This window comes from Melozone crissalis, unplaced genomic scaffold (genome assembly GCF_028551555.1).
Source record: "Melozone crissalis strain CALT ecotype California unplaced genomic scaffold, PUWL_Pcris_2 ptg000042l_1, whole genome shotgun sequence".
NCBI classification, from domain to species: Eukaryota; Metazoa; Chordata; class Aves; order Passeriformes; family Passerellidae; genus Melozone; species Melozone crissalis.
The window spans coordinates 22,899,441-22,926,003 of NW_026535820.1; the positions used below are offsets into that span (position 1 = coordinate 22,899,441).

At 37.3% G+C, this 26,563-nt stretch overlaps 1 protein-coding gene across 2 annotated transcripts in view; it reads left to right on the plus strand.

Annotated features, from left to right (window-relative positions):
• The window catches only part of GNAL (G protein subunit alpha L), a 180,092-nt gene that overhangs the window by 102,313 nt on the left and 51,216 nt on the right, over positions 1 to 26,563 (plus strand). For both annotated transcript variants that reach the window (XM_054284575.1, XM_054284576.1), the window contains exon 5: positions 23,088 to 23,185. In XM_054284575.1, coding sequence (XP_054140550.1) covers positions 23,088 to 23,185 — 98 coding nt within the window. The remainder of the gene's footprint in view (positions 1 to 23,087; positions 23,186 to 26,563) is intronic.

Consider the following 26,563-nt stretch of genomic DNA (forward strand, 5'->3'; position numbering starts at 1 on the left):
GTCATCTGACTTCAAAAGCACCACATTGTGCTTGGTTTGGGACGGTTTCTTTGTTCATTTTTCTCTCCAATAAAGGTAGACTTCTTTGGGATTGTTACAGATTAGGTTTCAACAGTTTTAAGTGGTTAATTTTACTTTCCATTTCTCCTGGGCCAGAACAATTTGTTTTAGGCTTTGAAAATGAATGTATGATAATTTCAGTTGTTTCTGTATACCTGAAATAATCTTATTTCAATTGTTTGCCAAAGTATAAATCTCCAGCTTTCATTTTGATTGTGAAGAAGTTTGCTTTGGTGGTCTGCATAGTTATAGTAATTTTTAGTGATTATTTCATGTTCAAGCACAATTTAAATCTTTCATTTTCAAAAATTTTTTAAATGTGCTTAGGTTTAATTAATTAGAGCTAAATTCTGTATTGTTTCTCTTTAAAATGGAAACTTAAATCTCAGTTTGCATTCTGTTTGTTGTAACATTATTGGCCGAGTACAGATGTGGTGTGATCAAGTATGAAGCCATTTAAGAAATTAGGACTCACGAAAATTGAACTGTGACAGTTTGCCAAAGAAAATATTAAGATTTGAGCATAAATTTTTGCAAGTTTAACTTCCCCGGGAAGTTGAAAACATAGGAAAATCATGTATTGCTTCGAATAGCCCTTTTCCACAGAAATCCATGGAGTACTCTGTGGGATCATTTGAAAATCACATGATGTATTCATGTTGGTTAAGGGAATCTGTGTTAGGGATCTTAAGAAAACATTGTAAGATTAGGAAGTAGAAAAATTGCTTCAGTCTGGTAACTGCAGTTAGATCAATGAAAGCAAAACCATATATGTGCTTTTTTTCTGCTACATCCATCAGAACAGAGAGGAGTTGGATAGGAAGGAGTTTTTAGAAATACTCTCGAATCTTTCTAAAATAAATTAAGTCTTTTATTTGTGTATGTATGTGTGTGTGTTGGGGGAAAGGGGAGGAGTACTGAGCTTTTCCATGGTACTTCTCTAAATGACTTTTCCTTGTTTTCTCAATACAACATATTCCAGGTAGTACAACATCTGAGCTGGTATCTTCTGTGTGGCTACTGGGCGTTCCTTTTAGACTTGGATGTCACTTAGACTTATGTGTCACACTTGTGCTGTGCAGACAGTGCATGCTCTGAGAATACTTCATAAAAAACAGTATGTACCACTGCAGCTGAAGGAGGACACTTGAAACCTGGACATGATTTTGCTGCATAAGGCTATTTTAGTAGTAAGGAAACCTTTGTAAGAAACTGTGGCTTTGTGTTCCTATATTTGGTTTTAGAAATTCAGCTGTTGAGGAAACATTGTGCTGTCTTGACAGGGCAGTCATATGGGAAAGTGCAAGTGTTTTTATGTGCCGTGGCACAATATTAATTTTTTTCTTCTTTCCTCTTAAGTGAAGTGTAATAAATATTTGTACTTAGAAAGATTTTTTTCCACAGAAGCATGTTGGACAGATTTTGGTTTTGTAGTAGTGTAGTCCATGTTTCTGAATATACAGATTTAATATATAATTAAAATATATATTTAAAAGTTGTGTGAGGACAGATGTTTCAGAGATACATGCTACACTTAGCTACTATAACCCGATTTAGCTTAGTTTAAAAGGATTACTGTGGCTTAAGGAATTGGTTTCCTATGGTAACATCAGGATGCATGTATTACATGCAGTTGCAACTTACCAGGGATTGTGCTTATCCATGTCCATGGTAGCAATAATGGAAAAGTAATACTGTAGTGACTTTGTGTTCCTCATGTAAAGCACCTACCAATTTCCAGGTAATTACTGTATATTCAGTGTGGATAGGACTCTAAAAATGTCTTATCTGTCGCCAGTCATCACTAATTTTGAAGTGGTATTTTAAAATTACTACTTTTTTTTTCTCCTTGAATTAGTCCTAGCACAAATAGTGGGTTTCATGAGCTGCAGGTGTAGAGACGTGAGTTTGTTTCATGTTTGGAGGTGTCCATTCTTGCTTGCAGTTGTAATTTTAAGTCCATATTTACATTGCTCCCTTCTTGCTGCAGTAAACAGGAGCTTTTGCCTGAATTTTCAAAGCAGCAGAAGGATGAATGCTTTAATACAGTCTCAGTGGGTCTTTTGGCAGTCCACAAATGGCATTTTAAAGTCCACAAAAAGTTATGTTTCGACTTTATCTTCAATATTTACAGAGGCCTTTGGGCATAATCAGAAAATACTGCTAACTGTATCTGAAATAAACATTTTATATTGTCAAGTGAGTAAACTGAGTAAGCATTCTTCTGTGGATCTTGATTTGTAGCAACAAGAAGTATATATACTTTTAATTAAGCATTCCAATCATTTAAGTCCCTTACAGTTTATCTGTATTTAAACACTACAGAATGAAATAGTACAGTTTGGTAATTCCAAATATATCTTAAGTCTTTACCACAGTGGGTTATCTTCTTGTGTGAGGTTCCTTATTTTGCAGCCATGAGGAAACTACCAATTTGATATTGAAATTGTAGTTCTCTCCTTTTCCATAATGACACAAATACATCAACATTGTGAGAACACACATTCTTGAAAGAGCAGTTTATTTGAATCAGTAACATTTTAAAATTCTTAATAATTTACTGATTTAAGTCCTAAGTGCATTTGGAGGGGAGGAGGGCATGTTCTAGTGGTCAAGTTAGCTGCTAATACACAGCTAACTGTTCAATCAGAACTACAAAATTGATAAGTATCATCTCAGAGGTTGTTATAAATACAGCTGCTCATTAATTTTTCAATGCAGCAGCTTTTCGTCTGGAAATGCTGATTCATTGAAACCAAAAGTTTGTAATAATCCAAGAAAACTTGGAAGAGAGTTTCCTAACAAAACTGTCTGCTAAATATGCAGCCAGGGAGAGCTTCCATGGCAGACAGTCAGAGCACTCACCTGGGAAATTCTAATTTCTGCTCTGCCTGGTTCTCAGTCAGAGGGCAAAGCAAGATATCTCTTTTCCCAGAGGACTGATAGGACCACCAACTCACTGGATTTGCAGGAATTCTCTTTGGTTTAGATATTAAGTGTAGGCTTAAGTGATGTATGTTAAGACGTACGTACTGGATTTTTAAGTGCATGTATCTTAAAAAACTTTGCTGCTGGAAAAGTGAACAAACACAGCAGCAGTTCATGTTGTTGTCATTTTGCTGTCCAAACAGAAAACAAAGGTCGCTCTATAAGGAAAGTTATCTTAATCCATTAAAAATGAGACAGTCTTGGCTCGCTTGAGCTGATGTTGCTAAAATGCCTATTTCCTCAGCACAAAGAGCAATAACCAGGAAATAACAGGGTCAGCTATCACGCTCTTTGTCCCTTTCACTTGCTAGAAAACACTTTCACCCTCAGCTAGTTTCCTCCCAGAACCACAGCCGGCACACCAGGGCCCTTGGTTGGGAAAGGGTGGGGTCTTGGCTGCTGTGCTGCATGGCTGGATGCTGATGTGCTGTGCTGATTTGTAATCATTGACGTGCTGCATACTTCCATACGTGATTCCATAGTCCCAACTATTATTCTATTAAGTATTGTAACAACTTGCAAAGGGCGGCATGAAAAACAGCAATTGTCAACTTCGTTCTTACAGAGAAGTTAGAAAATTAGGAGTAAAAGAAGCATATCTGCAGGGAGGTGGAATCATCGTGGTACGTTTTTCAGGATGAAGCTGTGAGCATTGGATCTAGGGTATGCTGGGAGGATAATGTGAAAAAATGTAAGAGCATTCCTTTTTCTGAATCTCAAGAAAAACATAGCCTTAAATAAAACTACTACATAAATAAAGTCTCGAGTCTTCTTGAGAAATTGAGTAAAAATAAATAAGTTGTGTTCATATAAAGAATAGTTTCAAAATTCCTTGACTGTAGAAAATATTAATTCTTATAAACGGAGTATCTCTTAGGAATTTTGTTGAAATAAATAGATGCCTAAAATGGGGATTCATGGCTATATTTGACAATTGTACCAGCTCCTCGTCAATCCTTTGAGGCAAAGCCAGAATCAAGTTATAAAAATCAACCTTCTATTTATCTTTGCAGTTTAATCATTTGCAAATTATCAATCTTACGGATAGCATTCATAATAATCTACTTGTGTAAGCATGTGTACATTCCACTGAATGCATTTTTGCCATTCATTTAGGATGATTAGAAATTGCTGGGTTGAGTATTCTGTGAAAGTTTTACAAAATGTTTGCCTTGTCTTTCTGCAAGTATGTATAGAAATCAAGATATTGCTTACATTCTTCGCATGTGGTGATGTTACTAAATTGAGAAAAATGTCATTTTTGGCTGCAGCTGAATTTCGATTTATTTTGTATTGAATAATTCTAACTTTTGAGATGGCAAGTCAAAAAGGGAAAAATAGTTCAGTGTTAAATAATTAAGGAATATTTTTAAATTAGTATTTCAGGAGTGAGATAAAATTTGGCAGTAGAAAGAAAGCATAATAGGTACGCTTTGGCTTTTTGGATTAGTAACAGACTATTGTGTAAAGTCATTCTCTATTATCTCTATTGTTACGAAATCGAGGATAATTTTTTAATTTGACTAATGATGATACAAGTTAGAAAGTGAAAAATACCTTAAAGCCCAAATGACAAAATGGAGATTCATTAAAATATGTGAGCTAAGGTGAAATAATGCTTCCTTAAAAAACCCCACAGCACAGGGAGAGCAGAGCACTATGGGTAGAGATATTTGAGTTTGTTGGGATTTTTAACACTGTTAAGAGTCATAGCAGAAATGAATGTGGATCTTTTAGTCTCTCTCTACTGGAGTGCTTTCCTTAATAACACTTCTTTTCTGCTACTTTACCATAGAAGAACTAGAAAGACAGATAACTCTAGTACTAAATCTCGAAGATCAAACACCATTCTTCCTCTTACCTGCCCTACTAATTCCAGACGACCAGTGGGTCCCAGGAGTACTTTTCCCATAGCTACTAGGAGGGTGGTACTTAGGTGCTGAGGCTGATTTACAGAGCAAAGATTCACTTCCATGATAAATGTTGGAAATCACAGAATGTCTACAATTTTTTTATTTTCTCTATTTAATTACTGCAGATTTTCTCCTTTTTTATCACTGAAGAAGCAGAGTTATGACATTCTCTATCAGATTAATTGGATGTCCAATTGGAAATTGTGAATAAACAGGAAAAATTTTCAGTAACTACATTCACTTCCTGCATATTCTGAGATGCTTTTGCTCATCTCTTGCTGTTCATTTGTTTTCTCCTCAATACTTTACATTGTTAAAATCTGGAGATTAATCATCATAGCCAAATTTACATACTTGTTCCCCTGCCCTTTAAAATAATCAAAATGTCTGCTGCAGATTTTAGATGAGTTTCACACACTGGTGTGGCTCAAGTGAAATACTTTCCACATTGAAACTCTGTTGATTGAGAGACCTCTAGGATATCAGAAATCCAATTAAGAAAGTAAAATTTTTAAACTGCCAGAGAAAAATAATTAAAAATCACTCTTTTATGTAATTTTTTTTTGCAAAACATACTCGAACTTACAAGTGAGCATCAGTCAGGGCATTTTTATAATTGCCAGAGGGTTAGCTGTGATGGTTATGAATTCTCGTCAAGTGAAGAAATTAGTCACTAAAACTGACCTTTTTTCCTTCAAGTTTTGAAAGTTTCTCTCAAGAATGCCTAATTTGCTTTAGGAATATTTATTTTATTCTTTTCCTCCTCTTCAGATTATTTGGAATGCTTTATTTCTCTTCAAACTCTCTCTTCTCCTCTTCCTCCTAGCTGTATAGTGAAATAGATAACCAATTTAGAATAAAAAATAACCTCCCATTTACTCCTTATAGCTGGTTTAAGCTGGTTTTAACAGTACATCAAGTGAAATCAAAATCACATCAACAATGTATCTTGTTAGGGAGCTAGCATGATAAGGAGAGGGAGCTCCCCTCCTGAGGATACGTTCAGGGATTTATTTTTTTTCTTTTTCCCCCCTACAGTTTGACTGGAAGGTCAGAGTCTCTTTTCTGGTACAAAGAATCTAGTCATAGGCTAGATCTCAACCATATCATAGGAGCTTTACAAATAGGAGAGAAATTAAATGTTCTGGAGGTTGAAATATGCCACTGATTCAAAACTTCAGTGGCGCTTGAGCGTGGAACCTAAGCCCATTTTTGAGTAGTGTTTCAAAGATGTCTGTTTCTCTAAAGCTGGGAGTGTTGCATCTGATTTAAATTGAAGTACAGCCATGTTCTTCAGGCAATTTTTCAAATTGCATCTGTAGATCCAAGAAGATTTTTCCCCACAACCTGTACTTTTAGCATAGAGAAAAACCTGACCTAGACTAAAACAGTCATTGTAGTGGGCACGTTCCCATCACGTGTTCTTACTTGTTCTGGAGGATTTGCTCAGCTGAAGGCAGATGATTCTAGGGTTGTTACTTATCCTTCTGCTGTCCTTTTTGGTGGCTTATGCTCCAGAAAGGAAAGAATCATTCCCCCAGCTCCTTCCTTGTTTGCTGTTTCTCTTTGTCACATATGCTGCCTACCCTTGTCCTTTACAGCTGCTACCCCTTTTGTCAGGCGAAATCCCCGTTAGGCAGTCGTCCACTCCCCGGGATGTTTGGGTTAGAAAAGCTGATTTATCTTTGGCAATAGCTGCTTGTTTTTGTCTTAGAACACCACAGTCCTAAGTGTTATGTTATTATTAGTGATTCCCTTTCATTAGCCTGTTGCCCATAGTTTCAGTGGTTTGGGGAATCTGGCTCAAATAGATGAAGTTTAATACAAAAAAAAGTTTCATAAGCAGAACTTGTTTTCCAGATCTCCAAAAGCTATTATTGCTACATTTGAAACTTTCTTAGGTAGTTTGTTAGGATTATTGCATGAAAATTTGCAGGCAAACCAACAATCACAGTGTACTTCATATTTTTTTCATGCTGATATGGCTATAATTGCTTTTTTATGTTTGTAGGGGAGAAATATTCCCAGTTCATATTTGCATTGTTATTGAATTGCAAAAAATAACACAGCATCTAGCCATATACTTGATCTACTCATGTTAAATGTGCCAACAGGGACTTGAATAATATCTGTCCAAAGCATTACCCAGTTGCTCAATCCAAATCACCTCCAAAAACAGGTATTTCCAGTAGTGTGCTGTACTTCTGCCAGCATGATTGGCTTATTACAGTATTATTTATGTTAAATGCTGATATAGGAGTGTTACAAAAATCCCCCATTTCTTAAAAAATCATAACAGTAATATGACAAATTCATAGACTGCATGGTCCAGACTGTTCAGAAAAAGTAAGATGGAACACTGGAACTGATGCCTTAATAGAATATTTAATCATTTTCAGCTAACATAGAATAGTTAATGAAATGGATAGCAACACACTGGTTTTCCCTCTTTTTATAATTCTACAGTGATCTAGGTAAGACTGATTGGTTTTTTTAAAAAATGATTTTTAAACAAAAGTCTCAAAGAGAAAATAAAACTCTTGAAGGAAAGGCAAAGGCATGCTGTATTTCTTTCTTTGGACTCTCTTATATGCTTGCCCTGGCTCTCCAAGTGGTGTAAGCAAGATATGTAGTCCCAGATAAATGCAACCATCTGAAGTGAGCTTAATGATTAAGTCTAGAGCTATGACATGCTTCAGTTTCAGCAGAAGTCCTTTGTGACCTGTGCTTGAGTAATTTTGGAAGAACACATGAGTTTTTCTTACTGTTTATACTTAGAAAGAGATATGGAAAACACTTGTTTTCCATGGGATATCAGTGTAGAACTTAAATAATTTAGTAAAAATAGATATTTTTTCATGCATCATTAGAATTCTGACAAGTTTTGTAAAGCCAAACAGAATGGGATCTCTTGTCCCACTATTTAGTGATGTGTTTGGCTTATCTCTGCTAAAAGTTTTAACTCCAAGTCAGTTAAAGCATAGTCTGTGCATGTGCAGCTGGTGGTTTTCTTGAACACTGGCAGTGCCCAGGGAAAGCTTGGACACCCCATCCCAGTGGTGTCTCCATCTCTCTCCTGCTTCTCACCCTGGCCCAGCTGAGCTCCCACCCCAAGACTGTGGCAGGGAGGGTGTCTGTGTTGGGCACTGCCTTTCCTGGGCAGTGGCCCTTGGCAAGAGGGAGAGAATGACCATTTTCATGCAGCTGCTCCATGTGAGGGGTGGGTGACTGCCTCCTGGGAAAGCCAGGAACGGCCTCTGTCATCCTCTGGCTCAGACATCTCAGTGGTTTGGCATGGCAGCATAGGAGCCCTGAGTTAGGCAAGAGGTGACTGGTCTGTTTTACAAACCATTAGAGAAAAGTCAATGCATCCACAAATAAAGTGCATGCTTTTCTTCAAAGACTTTTTTTAGCATGTTAGTGCTGAAACTAAATGGATGTGGAAGAGCAGTTTGGATGCTGAATATGCGAATTGATGTGCTAACTTCATTTTACAATGCATTTCATTTCTGATATTTCTTAAGGCCCAAGATGAGTAGCAAAATATGAATGTTGAGGGAAATACTTTCAGATTTCAATACTTTATCTGTTGACTCAATGTCTTAACTAAAGAACTCAAAGATGAATGTGTCTACATCTGTGGTCTATGACATACAATCTTATATCTGGTTTATGACATGTAATCCAGCAATACGGCCACACAGCAGCTGTTTTCTGGGAGGTATGTTAGATTATCTGTAGTTTTCCAACTTTGTTCCTGGAAATCTTCATTATGAGCAGGTAAGTTACTACATGTGAATGCAGTATCTATAGCAGTAAATTACAGCTGGAAGTTGCTGATGTGGCTGTAAATCCGCAAACAGAAAATTTCCAAGTCAGAGAATTGACTGCAGTTTGCAGTGTACCAGATTTATACTGCACTAATGGAGAATAATTTTGTATATTCAGAAGAATATTTTAATTGTTCTATAAGTTGCCATTAGAATTTCTTGATTTAAATTAGCAATCAGATACACAGTTCAATAACATTTAAAAACTGATAGCTGTGGATTATGTTTTCAAAGAGATATATTTTGAGAACTGAAATCTAAGAAAGATCAAATTTTTATATATTGATATATTAAAACAATGTATAAATATGAAATTTAAATCGCATGATGTAGAACTGATGAGTGAGGCTGATAAATGTCACAATTTCACCAAAAGATTTAATAACCATTTTGTTCTAGTCACAGGGAGCAAATATCTGAAAATGTAAGGCCTATTAAATTATATCTCTTAAATTCATATAGCATATGAATGCAGTGTATCTGCATTGATCTATCAAGGTAGAATAGGTATTCTGACTTAAGGATTCTTTCCACCATTGTAATCATGCTGTCTTTCTGAATGATGCAATTAACCTATCAGAGGCTCACTCCTATGAAATATTTGCTTTCACATTAGGTTTTTGCTCTTACACTGCTGCTATTCACAGATTTGAATTTCTCACACATTGATCAGGTGTGATTAATCTAGCAAAACTTTGTGATATACAACTCATATTTTTTCTGTCTCTAAGGAAAGAAGAAAAAACCAACAGAACTGTTTATAACATCTTTCCTATGAAAATTCTTGTTGGTTTTTTTTTTTTTTAATGTGTATCAACTCTTGTGGCTGTTACCTAACAAAGATAGCTATTTCATTTAATGATATTCCATTATACCTTTGTTGTCCTGTTTCATTGCAAATTATTTTCTACCATATTTTTAGGAACTTAATGCAATTTTCCTTTTGGAAATGTTTAGTTCAGTCACCTTACCTGGAGTAACAAGAACCACTTAATATATTTGGTGAAATATATTAAATCAGTTCAGCTAGCTGTTTAATCTTTGGTATCTAGTTTAGAATGAGTCTTTATGATTTATATAATTGAAACATGGCAATACAATATTGCTGTTGCTTTTCCAAAAACCTGAAATGTCTCTTGAATCCTGCTAGCCAGTTTACTCCAGTAGAAGCAGATATGTTTATCTCATTGTTTGCTTCTAAAGGGAAAATGACTTTTCAGTATTCTCTTGATAATAAATATCTTGCAGTTTACTAGCTCATACCATTAGAAGTATATGTAGTAATGAACCAGATAATAATTGTGCATCAAGGGGCTATTAGCACTGACTTGTGATTTAAAAGTGTATCATAAACAAGATGATCATGGATCAATTACTGGCAATTGGACTATGTTTATTTATGCTATTTTAAGGTTTGCTTGCAGACCTACATTTCATCTTCTTATGTGGTGTAGCTCTATGGATCCTGTAGCTATTGTTAATCAGATGGGGCAGTGTGTTTGCCATCTTGTTTCTACTAAAAATGTAGAAAAAAGTATTCCTAGTTGTCCACAACAGTCACCATCAACAGAAGTGCAACTGCTGTTGTACTAAAATGCTGTTTTATGAAGCCAGGATTTTGTCTATGTTTTTATTAATTGTTCAAGGGAGCAGCAGCCTGCTCAGGCTGTGTTGAGAGTACAGTTCTGCCTGCCTGTTCACCAGGAGCAAAGGACAGGTTTAAGCCTTGCCCCATCTGGGATGTCTGAAGATGCTGATGGCCACTGGAGCCTTGCGCAGTAGTTTATGTACTTTAAAGGTTCAAATTAACATCAGGGTCCCATTGCACCAAGTACCTGGGGGTGCAAAAGCAAAATATCCTCTAACCTTGCTGAGATTTGCTGCAGCCTACGTGATCTTAGTGCAGTTATTTTGTGTGGGAAACATCTGACACCCAAGGACAGTGCTAAATACTCAGCTGTGGGGGGAAACAAGAAGTAGAAATTGTACAAATGCAGTGCATTGAAGAGCCAGTGAATTAAAATACTTGCTTATTTTCATGTTTCAATATGGTCTCTAGGAGGCAATGAATGTGTTAGGGAACTAACTTATATTTTTTGATTTTGAGCAACAAAAACCATACCTTATATAGGGGATGTGAGTGTCCTTTAGTTTTCAATTAAAAAGTCACAAAACTTTGGTTTGTAGATCACTATTCTCTTGTGAAGATCACTCTGCTCTTTATTCACATTTTATTACAGTTTCATGTAAAGAAATCTTTGTGAAAAATTATTACACTTGCAAAAGTATAATAGGCAAAAGGGTTTATTATTTAGTTGCCTTTTTAATTGTAGCACAAACACAATTTCAGATATGGTTCTGTAGAAGGCAAATCCTGAAAAGCAAAGCTCTTACACTAATTTCCTCATCTTACACGCTGAATCTGTCATGAACTTATCTGTATTAATAGATTAAAAATGTATATCAAATGTTTGTTCAATTAAATTATATTGCATTAAAAATAAACCTCGATCTTTAAAAGGTAGATAAGAAAGCCACAGCTCAAAAAAAAAAAAAAGCTCCATATGAAGAAGGCATTGTGTCATACACCAAGTATGTGTCATATGTGTCATACACCAAGTATGACAGATCAAAGTACTGTTTAGAGTCTTGAGTTCTCCAAGTCAGTGCCTTTTTCCCCAGAAACAGACAGCTTTTCCATTGCGTGTTTAAATGTTTACTGTTTGCTTTGAATGTAGATATTGGATTATTTCGCAGTGTTGAGGTTTGGACTTGCTACAACTGATCAAGAATTTCACTTCTGGTGTTTACATATGTTTTCTGGTTTAACTGCCAAAAGTCTTTATCAAATCAATGGAAAAGGCTCTTTCCCTTGCTAGTGTATTTTAAGTAGAAAAATTGAAAAAGCTATAGACTAATAAACAATGGATCAGTGGACAGGTAAAGAGGAAGAGGAGCTTGTCTAGAATGTGTTTGCTTGTTTGTTTGTTTGTTTAATTAAAAGTAACTACTGGTGATGAACTACTTTCAGTTCTCAAAAATCCATGGTTGCTTAAAGGCTATTGTCTACAATGCACCTGTTCCTGGTGTTCTTCAAGGAGATACTTCAAGAGTTGGGAATAACCTGTATGCTTTTGTTGCCCAGCCATCTCTTTCAGTCATTCACAGGAGGCAAGAGCTCTGAAAAGGCTGAATGTCTCTGGAATGGAGTTTCCCAAGAAATTCACAGTGGTCACTGCTAGAAGAAGTTATTTATTTCTGTCAGGTTTTCTCTCCAGATCCAGCTGAATTAAATTTGTTCACCAGGTGCAACATCAGGCAGATCCTTTTTGTTCATGTGCAACCACTCATCTTGCAGAGAGGTTGCTGACGGCCCTGTGGTGGCTCTGGCAGGCTCTTTAGCCAAGTAGTACCTGAAGGAAAGAGAAGGGAGAGGAGGTGCAGGGAGGCTCCTTGGAGTCTCAGCTCGGTTGTTGCAGGTTGGAAGGGTCCAGTATCAATGACCTCAGACTCTAAGGTTCTGCATTTTACTTCAGGTAGGCAGTGCTGTAGTTGGTGAGAGTTTGATTTTAATTAATATAAAGAAATGGATTTCCTACCATTTCTGAGACAAGTGTAAATAATTTCTTTTTCTTTAAGGAGTTCTGGCAATATTTGCCTTTTGAACTGAAGGAATTATCTAGTTTTATTATCTCCCTCAATTCAATTATTTTACCTCACGTCCCTGTTCCAGCATCATTTGTTGAGATTCATTAGCAGTTCTTTGGCAGTCACAAGACACTAATCATCTGTTTACAATATTGATCAGCAGCTTTCCTGTTAGATTACATTTGAAGTGAGAAATAATCCTGCAGCAAATAATAAATAAAAGACTGGGAAGAAAGGGAAGAAGCTATCTTAGGCTCTATAAAGTATTTTTTTAGGTGCCCTGGAAACATCTACATGCCAAACAGTTGGGCCCGCTTAGTGACTTTCCGCTCTGAAATTCCAACAGAATTTCCCATCCACAAGTTGTACATTGTCTCTAGTCATCTATGTTTGTAAAGACACAGATTATTATGCCTATGGATACACATTTCTGTTGACTTCTAAGCAGCTTCTGAGTGGTAAAAATATTTATGGGGCTAACAAAAAATACCTAGCTTCGAATGCCTTAACTATTTCATTTGTTACTGGATATACCTTCTTTCTATGTTGTACATTATAGGATGTTGTTATCATACTTCTTGAAAATTATGTACTCTTCAGAATGAGAATTGAGAACCAAATAGTAGGAATTAAAAAGTTTACTTTTCTGAAGTTGCTAGCTAAATTTCTTCTAAATTAGTCTGAAAAGGCTGATTTCAGCAGTAGATTTGTGCGAATTGGCATTAGAAGAATGTTGAAAGTTATATAAATTGCAGCCAAGATTTACTTGCATTTACTTGTATTACTTCTCAGAGTTTTATTAAGGTGCCTTAATCTTACTGAATAATAAGGTAGAGTGATTTTGCATCCATAAATGTTGTAAGCACATCTTCAAACTATAGGGTTCCTTTAAAATTTTCAGATAGTCAAAATTACTACTTCATGCAGTTTTATCCAGTCATTTCCCAGAACAGTTCTAAAAGGCAACAGCTATCAGATAGAAAAGACAATAAAGTTTTTGCTTTTCATAGGAAATCCTTACTCATATACATATATCTATACTTGTGGTTGTTAATTAGAGGAAAAAGTTTCCTGAAACTCAATTCAGTTTAGCCATAGAAATATAATAAAGACTTGTATTGCCTTTTCCTACTGTTATAAATATTTAAGAATGAGTAAGTTAGTGTGGTTTTGCACATGGATAAGGACAGGAAGAAGTGTCAAAAGAAGGGAGATAATGCTGAAGAATTTAGATAAAACTTGGGCAGAGGAACAGGACACTAAATAGATCTGGCAGCAGCAGACTGGCTTTTCCATTACTTTCTGATCCAATTATGAGAGTTGCTCAAGTTGTGGATGCTGCCCATTTGTCACGTGATGTTGCCAGCATTTATTTCCGAATCAAATCTATAAAAGGAAATGAGAGTTCCCTGTCCTTTCAAACTACTTGTCTGGTAGGAAATCACTTACAAATAATAAAGTGCATATTAGGGTATGAAATAGTTCCTTGATGTATGACCTTCAAAACTGGTTTAGGAAAACAGTTGAAGCTGGGAGTAGCAGAAACTTTTCTTACTCTGAAGAATCACAGGCTGCAGTCCTCTGTTTGTACAGCTTGCTGCACGCTTGTCTTCACTCTGAAACTGTATTTACAGAAGCAGCAGGGGTTCCCTATGGGCAGGGAGGGAGAACTGGGAGCAGGGAAGAGCTGCCTCCCCTCAGCGTTGTACTCCACTGGTTTGACTTCTTTGGGGGAGTCCTCACCCTCTGAGTAATGACAACAGAGGCAGACTTGTAAGGAAAGCATGCAGGAGCTACTTGCATTGCAGTCAGGTTCTCAGGGTCAAAAGGTGACAAAGTTACATTTAATCTACATTTAGATTTATCCCTTCAAAGCAGCGGGTGAGAATTAACTTCATGATTTTCACTACTCAGTGAAATAACAATCCACTGGAGGGTCTCCAATTTTTTGTACTGATTTGTGCCCAAATATATTGTGGCATGGAATAGAAAATTACCCTACTATACAACTAATACAAAATGTGATCTAATACAAGGCTACTTGAGATTTATAATCAGAGAGGATTCAGATCCAATTTTGACGTGTTACAGCATGTAAGTTATTGTTGTTGGCCAGTGTTTTGAGAATAAAAATCTTGGTAATATTTCCTGCCATGAAATGCCTCAAGTTTACTATTTTATAATAAATGTCTAACAGCAGCACTTCTCTATTCTATTGCACTCCCTTCGTCAAGGATTGCAGAGTGGGTTGTACATACTCACTGACTGGATGTTAGATTGACTTAAAATTGAATATGATGTTCACTGCAAAGGCCCAGCAGTTAAATGATTGCAGAACCAGAAGCAGTAACAAAAGTGTTGTGGGCTGATTTGCCATCCTGTATTCCACACGGACTCTGTTCTGTTTAGTCTTACTTAGTTTAAGAAATAAATTTTGGCATACAGAATCTGTACACTTTCATGGTGCCATTATTGCTTTCAGTAAATAAACAACAAGCAAACCTCTCCCAGTACAGTACAGGTGACATACAGATTATGTGGTTTTCAGTAATTTTTCCAGTTTCAAGGCTCAGTGCTCTACAAAAGACAACTGTGTAAGCAGCATTTTGATAACAGGGATAAATCACTGCTCCCAATTTTTGTCAAGTCATTATATATTTTTCATTCTTTTTGCATCTTGTTCAGTACTTACAGATTAATTTCATGTTTGTTATCATCTGTTGTCCACAAAAAAAAATCTGCTTGAGGGAATTTTAACAGCTCCTACATTTTTATTTTCGCAAGTGCATCAGGAATACAAAGGGCAGCAATGTTGTAGGGTTGTGTAATGCACCTTTAATTACTCTCACGAAATTTTGAGAGGTGTTTTTTTTTTTTTTAATTAAGAGCTTTTATGTACATTCAGGGAAAGGTCCTGACTCTCCAAAGCCACCATGATTTCAAGGAAAAGAATGGGTGTGAGCTTTCCATCCTCAACACATTTTTTAGGCACTATATACCATAAGTAATTTGCTTAAATTATCTCTCCTTCTTTTCTTAGTTGAGAGCTTGGTGGCCCCTTAAAATAGCAGGTAGGCAGCAATGTTCAAGGATTTGAACAGAGTGAAACTTGAAGTACCCGGTTAAAATGGAAACTAGAAGACTGAATCAGAGGTTTTTGGTTTTAGTATGATAAAAGTTTTGTTATCTAGCTCAGAAAAAAAGCTCCACTATTTAACAGGTAGTGATGGAAAAAATGTGGAATTGTTCTCTGACTTACAATGTATTCTTATTTGCCAGTCCTATCCAAACCGCCTCAAAATATTACAAAAGCACAAAATCATGTTATTATTTTTGCTAGTATGATCTAAAGACCTTTTGGACATTTTTTTAGTGCTTGACAGATACAAGTTTGAAGCATGTATTAATATATTTCTCAGACCTTGCAGATGAGTTTTGTGATCTATGAAAGTTGAACTTGTTGATTTCTATAAAATAAGATGGCAGATGGAACATGTTTCCAGCAGGCAGAAATAGAACTGCTGGGGTGATCAGGCTGATCCCTCAACTGCACACACTTCTTGGAAATTTACTGTAGAGTAAGAGCTTAAAAGTGAAGTCACAGATATAGTTGAAGAAAGGGATGTAGAATATATCTGTGCTGGTTGCACGCGTGGTTTGTGAACACTGTCAGCGAGCTCCACAACTGATTCATTTTGTCTAGTGGTGTTACACAGGGGCATGTGGTGGCTATGTGCTTTTATACATTTATAAATGCTGTTTGTTGCCCCAGCTTCTTCCCTTATACTTGCAAGTCAGATAAGATTCTCCTAGGAGTTAATAATATGCTAGTTTTGTTTTCTTGGAATATAAGATGCCCTAACACAGGCTGTGTTCTGTGAAGGCGGTATTTCCCATCCTCCCATGTTCAGCTCTAATGAGCTCAGGTTATGCTCATTGCAGACTAATTATGCTTGAAGACTGTTGCACCTGGCCTTAAAAAAAGGCAAAATAGGTCCAATGAAAATGAATAAAGGTAGATCTGGAAGTATTATCCTGTAATTCTCTTAGACAGATCTGAAGTTAGGTTTTGGAGGAGGGTTAGAGGCCAAACTGCTGCTGTGCCTATCAGAATGAGTCACTAACTAGCAGAGTAATTGCATTGATTATTGCACACCCACAAATTACAACAGAAAATACTTTGCAGGGGGTGGAGGTTGTACTTTTCCTAAAGGTTTCTGTATAATTAATCTACTGTAAGTGCTGGTTCTTTAGAAACATCTGAACCCTACTGTAGAGCATGGTCCTTGTGTGCCAGTTGGCCACCCCTCCCTACAACGTCATTGCAGTGTTTCTTGGGCTGTTGCTTTGGTGCTAATGAAGGTTTTGACAATGCTGCTGTTGGGGAAATTCAAGTCATGTATTCTGCTTTTGTTTTTAAATTGTAACTGTTTACCTGTCTTCATCACGGGGATTAGGAGTTTGAGCAGCTGCATTTTGTATACCTACAGCAAAACAGCTCCCTTGTTAGGCAGAACATTTCATAAAGGATTAAGGAGAGCTGGCTGAGCCATAAGGGACACTTTTAACTCGTAAACAAGAGGCTGATTATCAAGAGGCTGTGCTTGTTTGTGGAAGAGGTAGCTGAGCAGGTTTCCTTCTCTCTTGGGTGCCTTACCTTGTACATCACTCAATCATTAAATCCATTTAATTTTTGTTGTTGTTGTTGTTGACACAGCTTGCATTTGCACTCAGTAGATGTTTGGGGATGAGGAGCAATTTTAATAGAAAATCAGTTGCTACACTTGGTACGAGCAAACCAGTAATAATTGGAGTCACTGGGGCAGATTGTCACTCACTGTCTCTTGTGGGTTTCTTGGAACATCAGTTTACAGCCACCTCAGTTAAATGCTGGGTTAGGATTCAAGCTTGAAGTCAGGCTCTCAAAATGGAGACTGTCTACACTGAGTAGAGACTTGAGGCTTGCAAGAGAGTCAGGGATTGACAAAAGTAGTTTTTGCTTCATGATATTGAATTCCAGGTGTTTACTTGGCTCAAATATAAACTTTTTTAAATTGCCATTCTTCTGTTACTTTACAAGGCCTGTGCTGCAAAACCCAACAGAATACTGAAACACCGATCAGATTTGTGGCATGTGCCAGGGCGGCAGCACAGCCCCAGGAGCTGTGAAGTTTTCTGGAGCATGAGGGGGAGCTCAGTTGAGCTTCCCATCACCCACGATGCAGTCACTCTGATCATCCCCTGGGCACCACTCACAGCTCTGTGGGAGGAGATGAAAGTGCTGGATTAGAGTTCTTCCTCCCAGTCGCCTCTGCCATACCATGTTGCTGTCTGTCCTCTGCTGTACCAGCACAGCATCCTGCTGTTTGCTGTCATGCTCCGGGACTTGGGCTGCAGGCTGATGGATCCAGTTCTGTTTTGTCCTCAGATTTGGGACAGAAAAGGATGCCTCAAAGGATATTGTTTGAATTGAAGAGTCAAACATGCCACATTTAGAAAGCCCTGCTGGTAGTTTGCCTCTACACCCTTCATTTGACTCCACTGGATGTCATCCTTATGATATTACAATTTTCCCCATCAGTTGTCACTCTTTTATTCCACAAAATGTTTCCATGGTTCCACAGATGGGAGACTGGGACTGCCTATATGTGTACATATATATATACACATAAGCCCTGCGCTATGCATTGCGAGGTACAAGTACCTTGCTCAGTAGGGAGCCACATACCTGCCTTCCTGTGTGAATTAATTCTCTGGATTATCCTGCACAGCAGTTGTTATTGGGAGTTGGGGAGGTGTTAGGTGGGGATTTTTAAGGCATTTTGTGATTTACTTTTTTGTTTGGTTAAGTACTTGAGAGAAGAAGTAGTAACTGAAATTCAGAATAGAAGTGATGACTTCATTTCACACCCACAATGGCAGAACTATGAAAATGTGTAACGTTTGCCACTTCTTAAAGTGGTTGTCAGGTAATCAGACAGATTTAATCTGTGTTTTAGATGAGAAATTGTCTTACAGTCCTGACAGTCCTGAAGCTTAAGAGAATAAGAGCATAAATTTTGGCTTGAGGGAGATTGATTTCACATTGATCTAAGCAGTTGTTTCCATGTTTACAGTATTTTAACAGAAGTAGAAAATATGGCTCTGGATGGAGCTTTCTACATTCTGCTTTCTGGAGACTGAAGGTGACATCAGGATAGCTACTAAATGTGTGCTCCATCCGGAAGAAAGGCAGAAAGAATCTTAGTAGAATAAAAATTGTATTCCTGACCTAACATGAACTTTTGTGGTTTGTAAATCCACAAAACTGTTTGTTAGATGAAAACTTCTTTTTTCCAAAATACATAAAGATCTGTTCATGAAGGTATGTAATTGTTTAATCATCAATAGTATTTATTCCAAATTTAGGTATCTGAAAAGTGAACTAAGTCCATTTCTTAGCTACTTGAATTATTTTTGTAGGAGTTATAAGGAGGAGGAGGTTTCTAAGGTAACCTACCAATAAAGAAGTTTATTTCCAAAATAAGGGAAATGGAATTTCTAGACCAGGCTGTAACTTCTAGTAAGACAAAGCTGAAAAACAGTGCCCTGAGGCTTGGCTGTATTACATTGCATTTGTTACCTGTATTGTTTTCTTGGAATACTGTGTATGGGAATACATTGAATCAGGAAATTTTTCCCTGAATTAGGTGAGTAAAAATATTTTAACAAGACCTTTTAAAACACAGTAAAAATAGCCTATTGTTTAGATCAGTAGTATCAGCTCTGGGTGTTTTTAACCTGCTTTTGCCTCTTCATGATTTTTGGATGATGTATGATTATTTATAGCAAAATGTATCTGCTAGTGAGAAGGAGCTTCAGGAATGCAGGTCTGAGGTTTTGGATTGTCTCAGGAAGAGTGGAAAATTTCCAAATAGTTCCATATTAATAAATATTTGAGGTGTTGTGTGTCACATCTTCGTTTTGATGACATCCAAATATCACATCAAGGTTTTGTATGGTCTAGTGATTGCTATAAATTCTTAGCTAAATGGTGTAAATTAATGTGTGCAATGTAAAAAGTACCTGCAATTCATGGCACTTGTAACTCATGAGATCTAAAACATTATCATTTACTTCTTTAATACTCCAGTTTAAATACTAAATTAAAAATATATTGATTGCTTTATTTTATATCTATATTAATAGATGCCACTCTTTGTATGCCTCCATCCCTAAGAAAGAGTTTGGTTGAAGCAACTATTCTGTTTGATCATGACGTAGGTGGTTTTCTGCTTTCAACCACACTACATTATTTCCTGGTTCTCTTCAGTATGCTAAATATTTTTGGTAGATTTTGGTGGCTTTGATCTGATAGAAGTGAGCAGCATGTGCTTGCAAACACAGTGCATCAGATTACCAGAGTGATTTACCATCTCCCTGTTTTATTCTGTCCCAGTCAAGGTTTCTCAAAGGTCCTGGCTTGTGACTTCTAAGAACTGAAAAGCCACTTTCCAGGAGTCACACCTTTAAGTCTTAGTTTGACCAACTCAGAATGTAAGCTACTACAGTCACAGCCTACTCTTAAAAACTTGATTTGTCTTTGCCTGACCTAAGGTAACATTTTATAATGTTTTAGTCCATCTCCCCTTACCAGCTGGAGCAAAGCTGAATTCTCTGTTCTTTGAATTGTCCTGGCTCTTCTTCCTGACAGGAATTGCCAGCTGTGGCTGCCGCCCCAAGGACAGTGCAGCCCCAGGGGGGTGCTGCAGGGTAGGCAGAGCCCAAAGGCCACACCAGGGCCTGCTTGCCATTGAGGTGGCCACAACGTGGCCATGGTGGGAGGAAGGAGTAACAAGCATTGGGATTCATAGCAATGAGTTGTAAGGATTATGGGGAGGGGGGTGATTGTTGGAAGGCTGGTCAGGCAACAGGGGCTTGATTGCAGGGCTTGAAGCTGGCATGGTAACTGCTGTGTGGATGTTGTCCTGTGATGGAGAGAGGGCTGGCACCCAGATCTGTTTGCCATATGCAGAATCCTCCTCTGTGCTTGCAATGGGGGGCCTTATGCAGGTGAGCAGAAAAAGTACTGAGGAACTTAGAGCAGACAAGAGAGGGGTTAAAAACAAGTGTGAAAGTTGGATCATGGTACTTGGCACCTTGAAATGAAACATGATTTTTCTGGAAGGCTTTAGTCACCTGGGAAGGAAGGATCGAGTAGCTAGCTGTGTGGGAGGCAATTTGCAATCAAGTGTACTCCTCTGCAGTAGATTGGTACATTTTAATGAGGGAAGTATATTTGCTCTGTTTTATATGATGTGCTTAGGACTAGAAGTCTGGAAGTCATTTTAAATAGACTGCTTTGAGACATAATGGTCAGGTGGAAATATTTGAAGCATACGATATGGAAACCCTGTATTTACAATGTATCTGTAGAGTCTCAAGAAGCTGAGCTGAAAAGATTGCCTCTTTTTCAGAAGAGATTTTTAAGAGTAAATAAAGCTCATACAGAGGATGTAAAGGCAGTAGTGAGGAACTACTATAGCTGTGCAACTTTATATATTTGTTTGTTTTTTTATTTACTTCATTAATTATATTTTCAGCTGATCTCTCAATCCATGCCACCCTTCAGAAAAGGATACCTTTACACTCACCTCCTCCTCATCCCTTCCCCTTCCTGTAGGCTTTGTGGGGCTGAATGGGAATGGTTTTTACATGTTTATTCTCCTTAGAGATGGCTTTCAGGGTGAGTGGGAATTCCCATCCCCAGATGGGGAGGAGGGGAAGGCAGCCACCTGTAGCAGCGAGTGCCTGTGGGAGGAAGGGCTGAGTTGGACACTGCTCCCATCTGAGGGGATGGAGAGAGCTGGCTCCTTCTGCCTCAGGCCCTGACACTGAGCCACAGTTCACTCCATCCACTGAGAAGGCAGTGCTTTTCTTTGGCCAAAGGTGCCAGCAAGTGAGAGGCATTCAGCTGATGCCCCAGGTATCAATCAAGCATAAGCTTCATATTTGAGGAATGTTCCATGGTTTCTGGTATTTATCATTTTGGCTTTTCCAGTTCTTCCTTTTTCTTGTAGTCATTCTCTCTGTTATGTGTGTCCACTTTCTCTTTCTACTTTAGTTTGATATCTTGTCCTTATTTCAGCTTGGTTTTGCTTTTTTCCTGCTGTAGGAACAGAGAGTTTATAATAGCTGTAGCATCACTTCATAAGGTGGATCTGCAGTGTTTAAAACAGCAATTATATAAGTAATTAAAATAACAAAGACTAAATAAACCTGTCCTCGCCAAGGAAAGAAATAAATTTCAAGGGCAGTATAAGCATCCGTCTGTATATGGTGTTGCTTCTTCTCTTCATCCAAGACTTCCTGCACAGGTTTCTCATAGGTTTCTGCTTTAATATTCTTTTCTCTAACATTTTCAAAACTTCTTAAAGAATGGAATTTTCTGTCTCTCTGCATCGTGCATAGTATAGCTGGGGAGAAAAAAAAAGGCAAAAGGTTTTACGTCCTGAAAAGATGTGGAGAGTGACTGGCAATTTCAGAAAAGTTTCAGAATTTAGATGTTTATGCAAAATTTTGACAGGATCATGAAGTGAATAGTGGTATTACACCCATTTTACACAGAGCCAAATTGAACTGTGGAAAAGCAATTTGTTAGGTTTCACAAATTTGTGACTAACCAAAGGACTCCGCTGATTTATTAGCAGGGTTGAGGTGTTAAGAAAACAACTTCTGTGTTTGAGTTGACGTATTGCTTTAACAATTTTGTTCAAGGAAGGAAAGAGCCATATAATGAAGGAAATAGTAATTCATCTAAACATCCTTCATTTGAATTTAGAACGATGTGGCTGGAAAAACTCCGTTACAGTGTCATTTACCAGTAATGATAAAACATAAAATGAACTCCCAGCTTTAAAACAAGCTGGATCCTTGAGTCTCTAGAGCTGGGGCTGGGGAAAAGAAGGAGCCAGCAGGCAGGGTTAGACCTACCTCTCTGCCCATGTGTGGCTGTGGCTTCACTGGCACCAAGGACAGCTTTGGTTCCTCTTTCAAATAATTCTGAATTAAGCTTGCTGGCAGACATTTCTGGATTGGGTAGCCTGGGATGGCTGCTAGGAAAAGCACATTCTGCCAGGCAGCTCTTTGGAGGATGCTGTGTTGAGCAAAGACTCTGAAAGTCTTGCAATCAAGTTATTATATTGCATGAGAAAACACCAAGTAGTGGAAAGTTGTGTTTTTCAGGAAAAGTTGCGCAATCTTTTTAAAGTTACAGGCTGGTTCTTTCTCTGGAAAGCTAATGTTTATAAGCTGAGCAGCTTTTTGCATCACTTTTATGCCTTTTCCATGACAGAAGCATAAATTCAGTTTAAAATGAAGTGAACATTCTTCTAGGTAACTTTTGTACTCACAGTAAATTTTATATATGGACTGGCATGAATTTTGAAGGCAGTCTTCATTATATATCATGTGCTGGAAACTCTCAGCAGCCATATTTTTTGTATATTTTATTGTAATTTTGCTAATAAATGCTTATAGCTTTTCTTCTGTAAGTGTGTAATCTATCATTTTGCAAACATAAAGCATGAAGGAAGGGGGAAGGAACAGCGCAGATTGGGGATTGAAAAAATTGAGAAATGTTCTAATTTATTGCATTTCCAATTTTCAGGAGTTCTTTGAACATGCAAAAAAGCTCTGGGATGATGAAGGTGTAAAGGCATGCTTCGAGAGGTCAAACGAATATCAGCTGATTGACTGTGCACAGTAGTAAGTATTTCTTTTTATGAAATGTATAGCCAAGAGTGTGATCGTCTATAACAAGTTAGAAAATATATCAGTGAGATTCAGGAGTTTTGCAATGTAGGAACTAACATTTCCACTCTCTGTATAGGTGGAGCATGTATAGCAAAATTAATTTATCATCCTAGTTTGCCATTATTATACAACTAAATATTATGTCTTAAATATTTCGCATCTAATAAAGAAAAGTATAAAAGAAATCAAATAACTTTAAGTATCTTTATTCCACTCAAAATTGATTTACATAAAATCATTTCAGTTGAAACTATTAAGTTGGAAAAATGTTGAGTCAATCTAAGGAGAATCCTTTGTTTAAAATTCTGAGAACTAGACAGTGCTGAAATTGCTCTGTCTTTTCACATTCTGTAAAAATTTCTAAGACATTTGCATAACCAAATACATACCTGCATTACTAATACATTTTCTAGGTGAAAAAAATTATAAGCAATATTTAATTAAAGACAGTGATACATTTGGTATTCTGTCCTTTAAAGTGAAGTGGTACAGATGAATGTAACACAGTCAAAATGTGTAAACAGATTCAGTCTGGTCAGAAATATTCTGAGAAGAGTAACAGGTTGTGAAGGTGCAAATCATAAATACATAGTACAGTGATGAAAACCTATTAATCAAAAAATAGTCTGTTGACATTACAAGTGCTACAAACTCAGCTGTTCTTGATAGTAACACAGGTCTGAGTTAGATTTCCATGGAAAATACACATTTCATGTGAACCGCTGTTGCCAGAACATACTCATGCAGTTCTATGGGATTTAGGGTTTGCAGAGAACACACTCCAGTGGGCTGTGATTTATGTCATTGGCAGGATGGTCAGCAGCAATGCCACAAGTCTGTGTTTGCACTCAGTGTTTTGCTTTTCCCTCCTCTCTGCTCTTGCTGCTGAGTCTGAAGCAGGGGAATAGGTCCATGTTACTAAAAGACTTGTCATGCTTCTGCCACAGTGGTGAATTTTGGAGTTTGTTTTCCCTCTTTCCAGACCATTTTTGGGAAAAAATGATTCATCAGCACATGGAAGTGAGGAAAAATTAGATATATGTATGAAGGAACTCATTTGACCTCAGTGCATTTACCAAAACTTGGGCATTTGCTCATAGTCCAGAGTAGCTGGAAATTAAAGCAGTGGTTGTACACAGAGAGACTTAGACAGCTGTCCTAGGTTGTAATCAGTGGGTTTCCTCTCTGCCCTCACTCACCATAGTACAGATCTGAGTTGTGCTTGCTGAAAAGTGCAGACTGACTGTTTATCATATCTATTCACACCCTAAAACATCAGACCAAGAAAACAGTGCATATTTAAAATACACGAATGTGAACACTACTTCAAAGATCAGTAAAGGTCTCACAATCCTACTTCAAAAATGGTGCTGAAAGGGCCACACAAAATCGGGAATTCATCAAACTATAGTGTTAATGGTGGTGTGTTTTCCCTTTAAAAAAATGATGCCTGTGTACAGGTTCTGACAGGAAGAATGTTTGGTCTCATGTTGTGTCCAAAACCAAAACACAAATGAGGAAAAAAAAATGGGATCTAGAATTAAGTCCATTGTCTTGGAACAGAAAACTAAATCCTACCTTTTTCTGTAAAAGGTTAAAGCAAGTTTAGTAGAGTTTTTTTCTGTGTTTCTTCCCTCCATAACTTGTAACTGGCTTGCTTTTCCTTTATTCTAAGATTATTTGTTAAAGTAGTGAGTGCATTTGCATAATTCTTCACCTTCAAGACCCGTTATGAAGTATCATTAGATATTTAAATATTCCTTGAGTGTATCTGTGCTTTTCATGTCATGATCTACCTGAAAGTATAACAGCTGAGTGACTTATCCTTGTTTACACACCTTCAGTCTTAGAACAGAAACTTGAAATTCAGGTACAGCTGTGTCAGTGATCTGATCAAACAGCCTTTTTCTCACAGGTATTGATGATTTCAAACACTGAAGTATAATCGTGACAGAAAGATGCTAAAAATTCACCCAGCTTTTATCTGCTCCTACACTCAGAAGAACATTTCTGTGCTAGCAGTGAATGGACATTTGTCAGGGTGGTGGGGTCATGTCCTCCTCATAACTGAGAGCCTGCGAGCAGAGGTTGGAAATCCAGTTCTGATAGCTACACACCAGTTCTTTCATGCACTTAGGAAATACAGAGGGTGAGGCTGCTGTGTTCTGGCTCAGCAGGAGCATGTGGCATTTCTCTCAGAACCTGTCCATGGTCATTTTTCACTAGTGAAGGGGAAAAGGGAAGGAGTGTAATGCTGATACACATGCTTACTGTGGGACTTTGAAACATCTGCAGTGTTTCCATTACTCTGGCTTTAGGAGAAAACATCCCATGCCATCAGCTAAATCCTAATCTTCTGTTTAGTAGTGAAGGAAGAACATTATCAGTAGGTCATCACTTCTCAGCTTAAAAAAACACAAAGCCAAACCTAAAAAATCCCAGCATGAGTTATAAATATCATTGGACTACAAATGGGGTGGCTGGCTTAAGAATACTGAAAAGCATTATTAGCAAATTATAATGTCAGTGACCAAACTTGCTGACTGTTAAATGAGTTGCAAATACAGTGTATTTTGGAATAGTTTAATTTGGCTACAGTACAGGGCTTCTGTATTTTTAAAACTTAACCTAATTTTCTTTATTGCTGTGGGAGAAGTATTTTGCTGGAATCAGAGGTAGTAGAAGGACACAGAGGCAAATGTTTTATTTATGTTATGCCTGAAAGTTAATTTTCCTTGATCCTCAATGCCCTTTCAAATTATCAGGATACTGTTCCTTCATGGCAATGAGAATGGGGGTCTGCTTTTCCCTCATTCTCACTCATTTAATAATTTTAATCATTTTAATATTCTTACATGAGTCTTTATGTATCTCACTTCTTCCATTGTTAAGGAATACATTTAGTGCACACATCATGTTGATGCATCACGTGATATTTGTAACAAATACAAATCTATGGCCAAGCCAGAGGTCAGCAAAGATCAGGATTGTTCTTTATCACCAGCTACAAAGACATTTATGTAATTCTTGGAGGGAGTATTATTGCATGGCCATCAACCATCTTCTTTACTTAATGACCTTCATATATTTCTTCGAGATTAATATCATAAAATTGACAGGTTATTGTTTTCCTTGTCATCTGATTTAATATTTCTTACAAGGTAAATTTCAAGTTTAATCTCAAAAACTGATACTTACTTTGAAAAGTTGATTTTATTTAGTTGTGTCCCCATTTGACTTGGACACATTTCAGCAGATTTGTTCTGTTTATGATGATAAATCTCCCATCTAACTTTAACTTATTTGAACTCTATTCAAACTGTGCTTTTT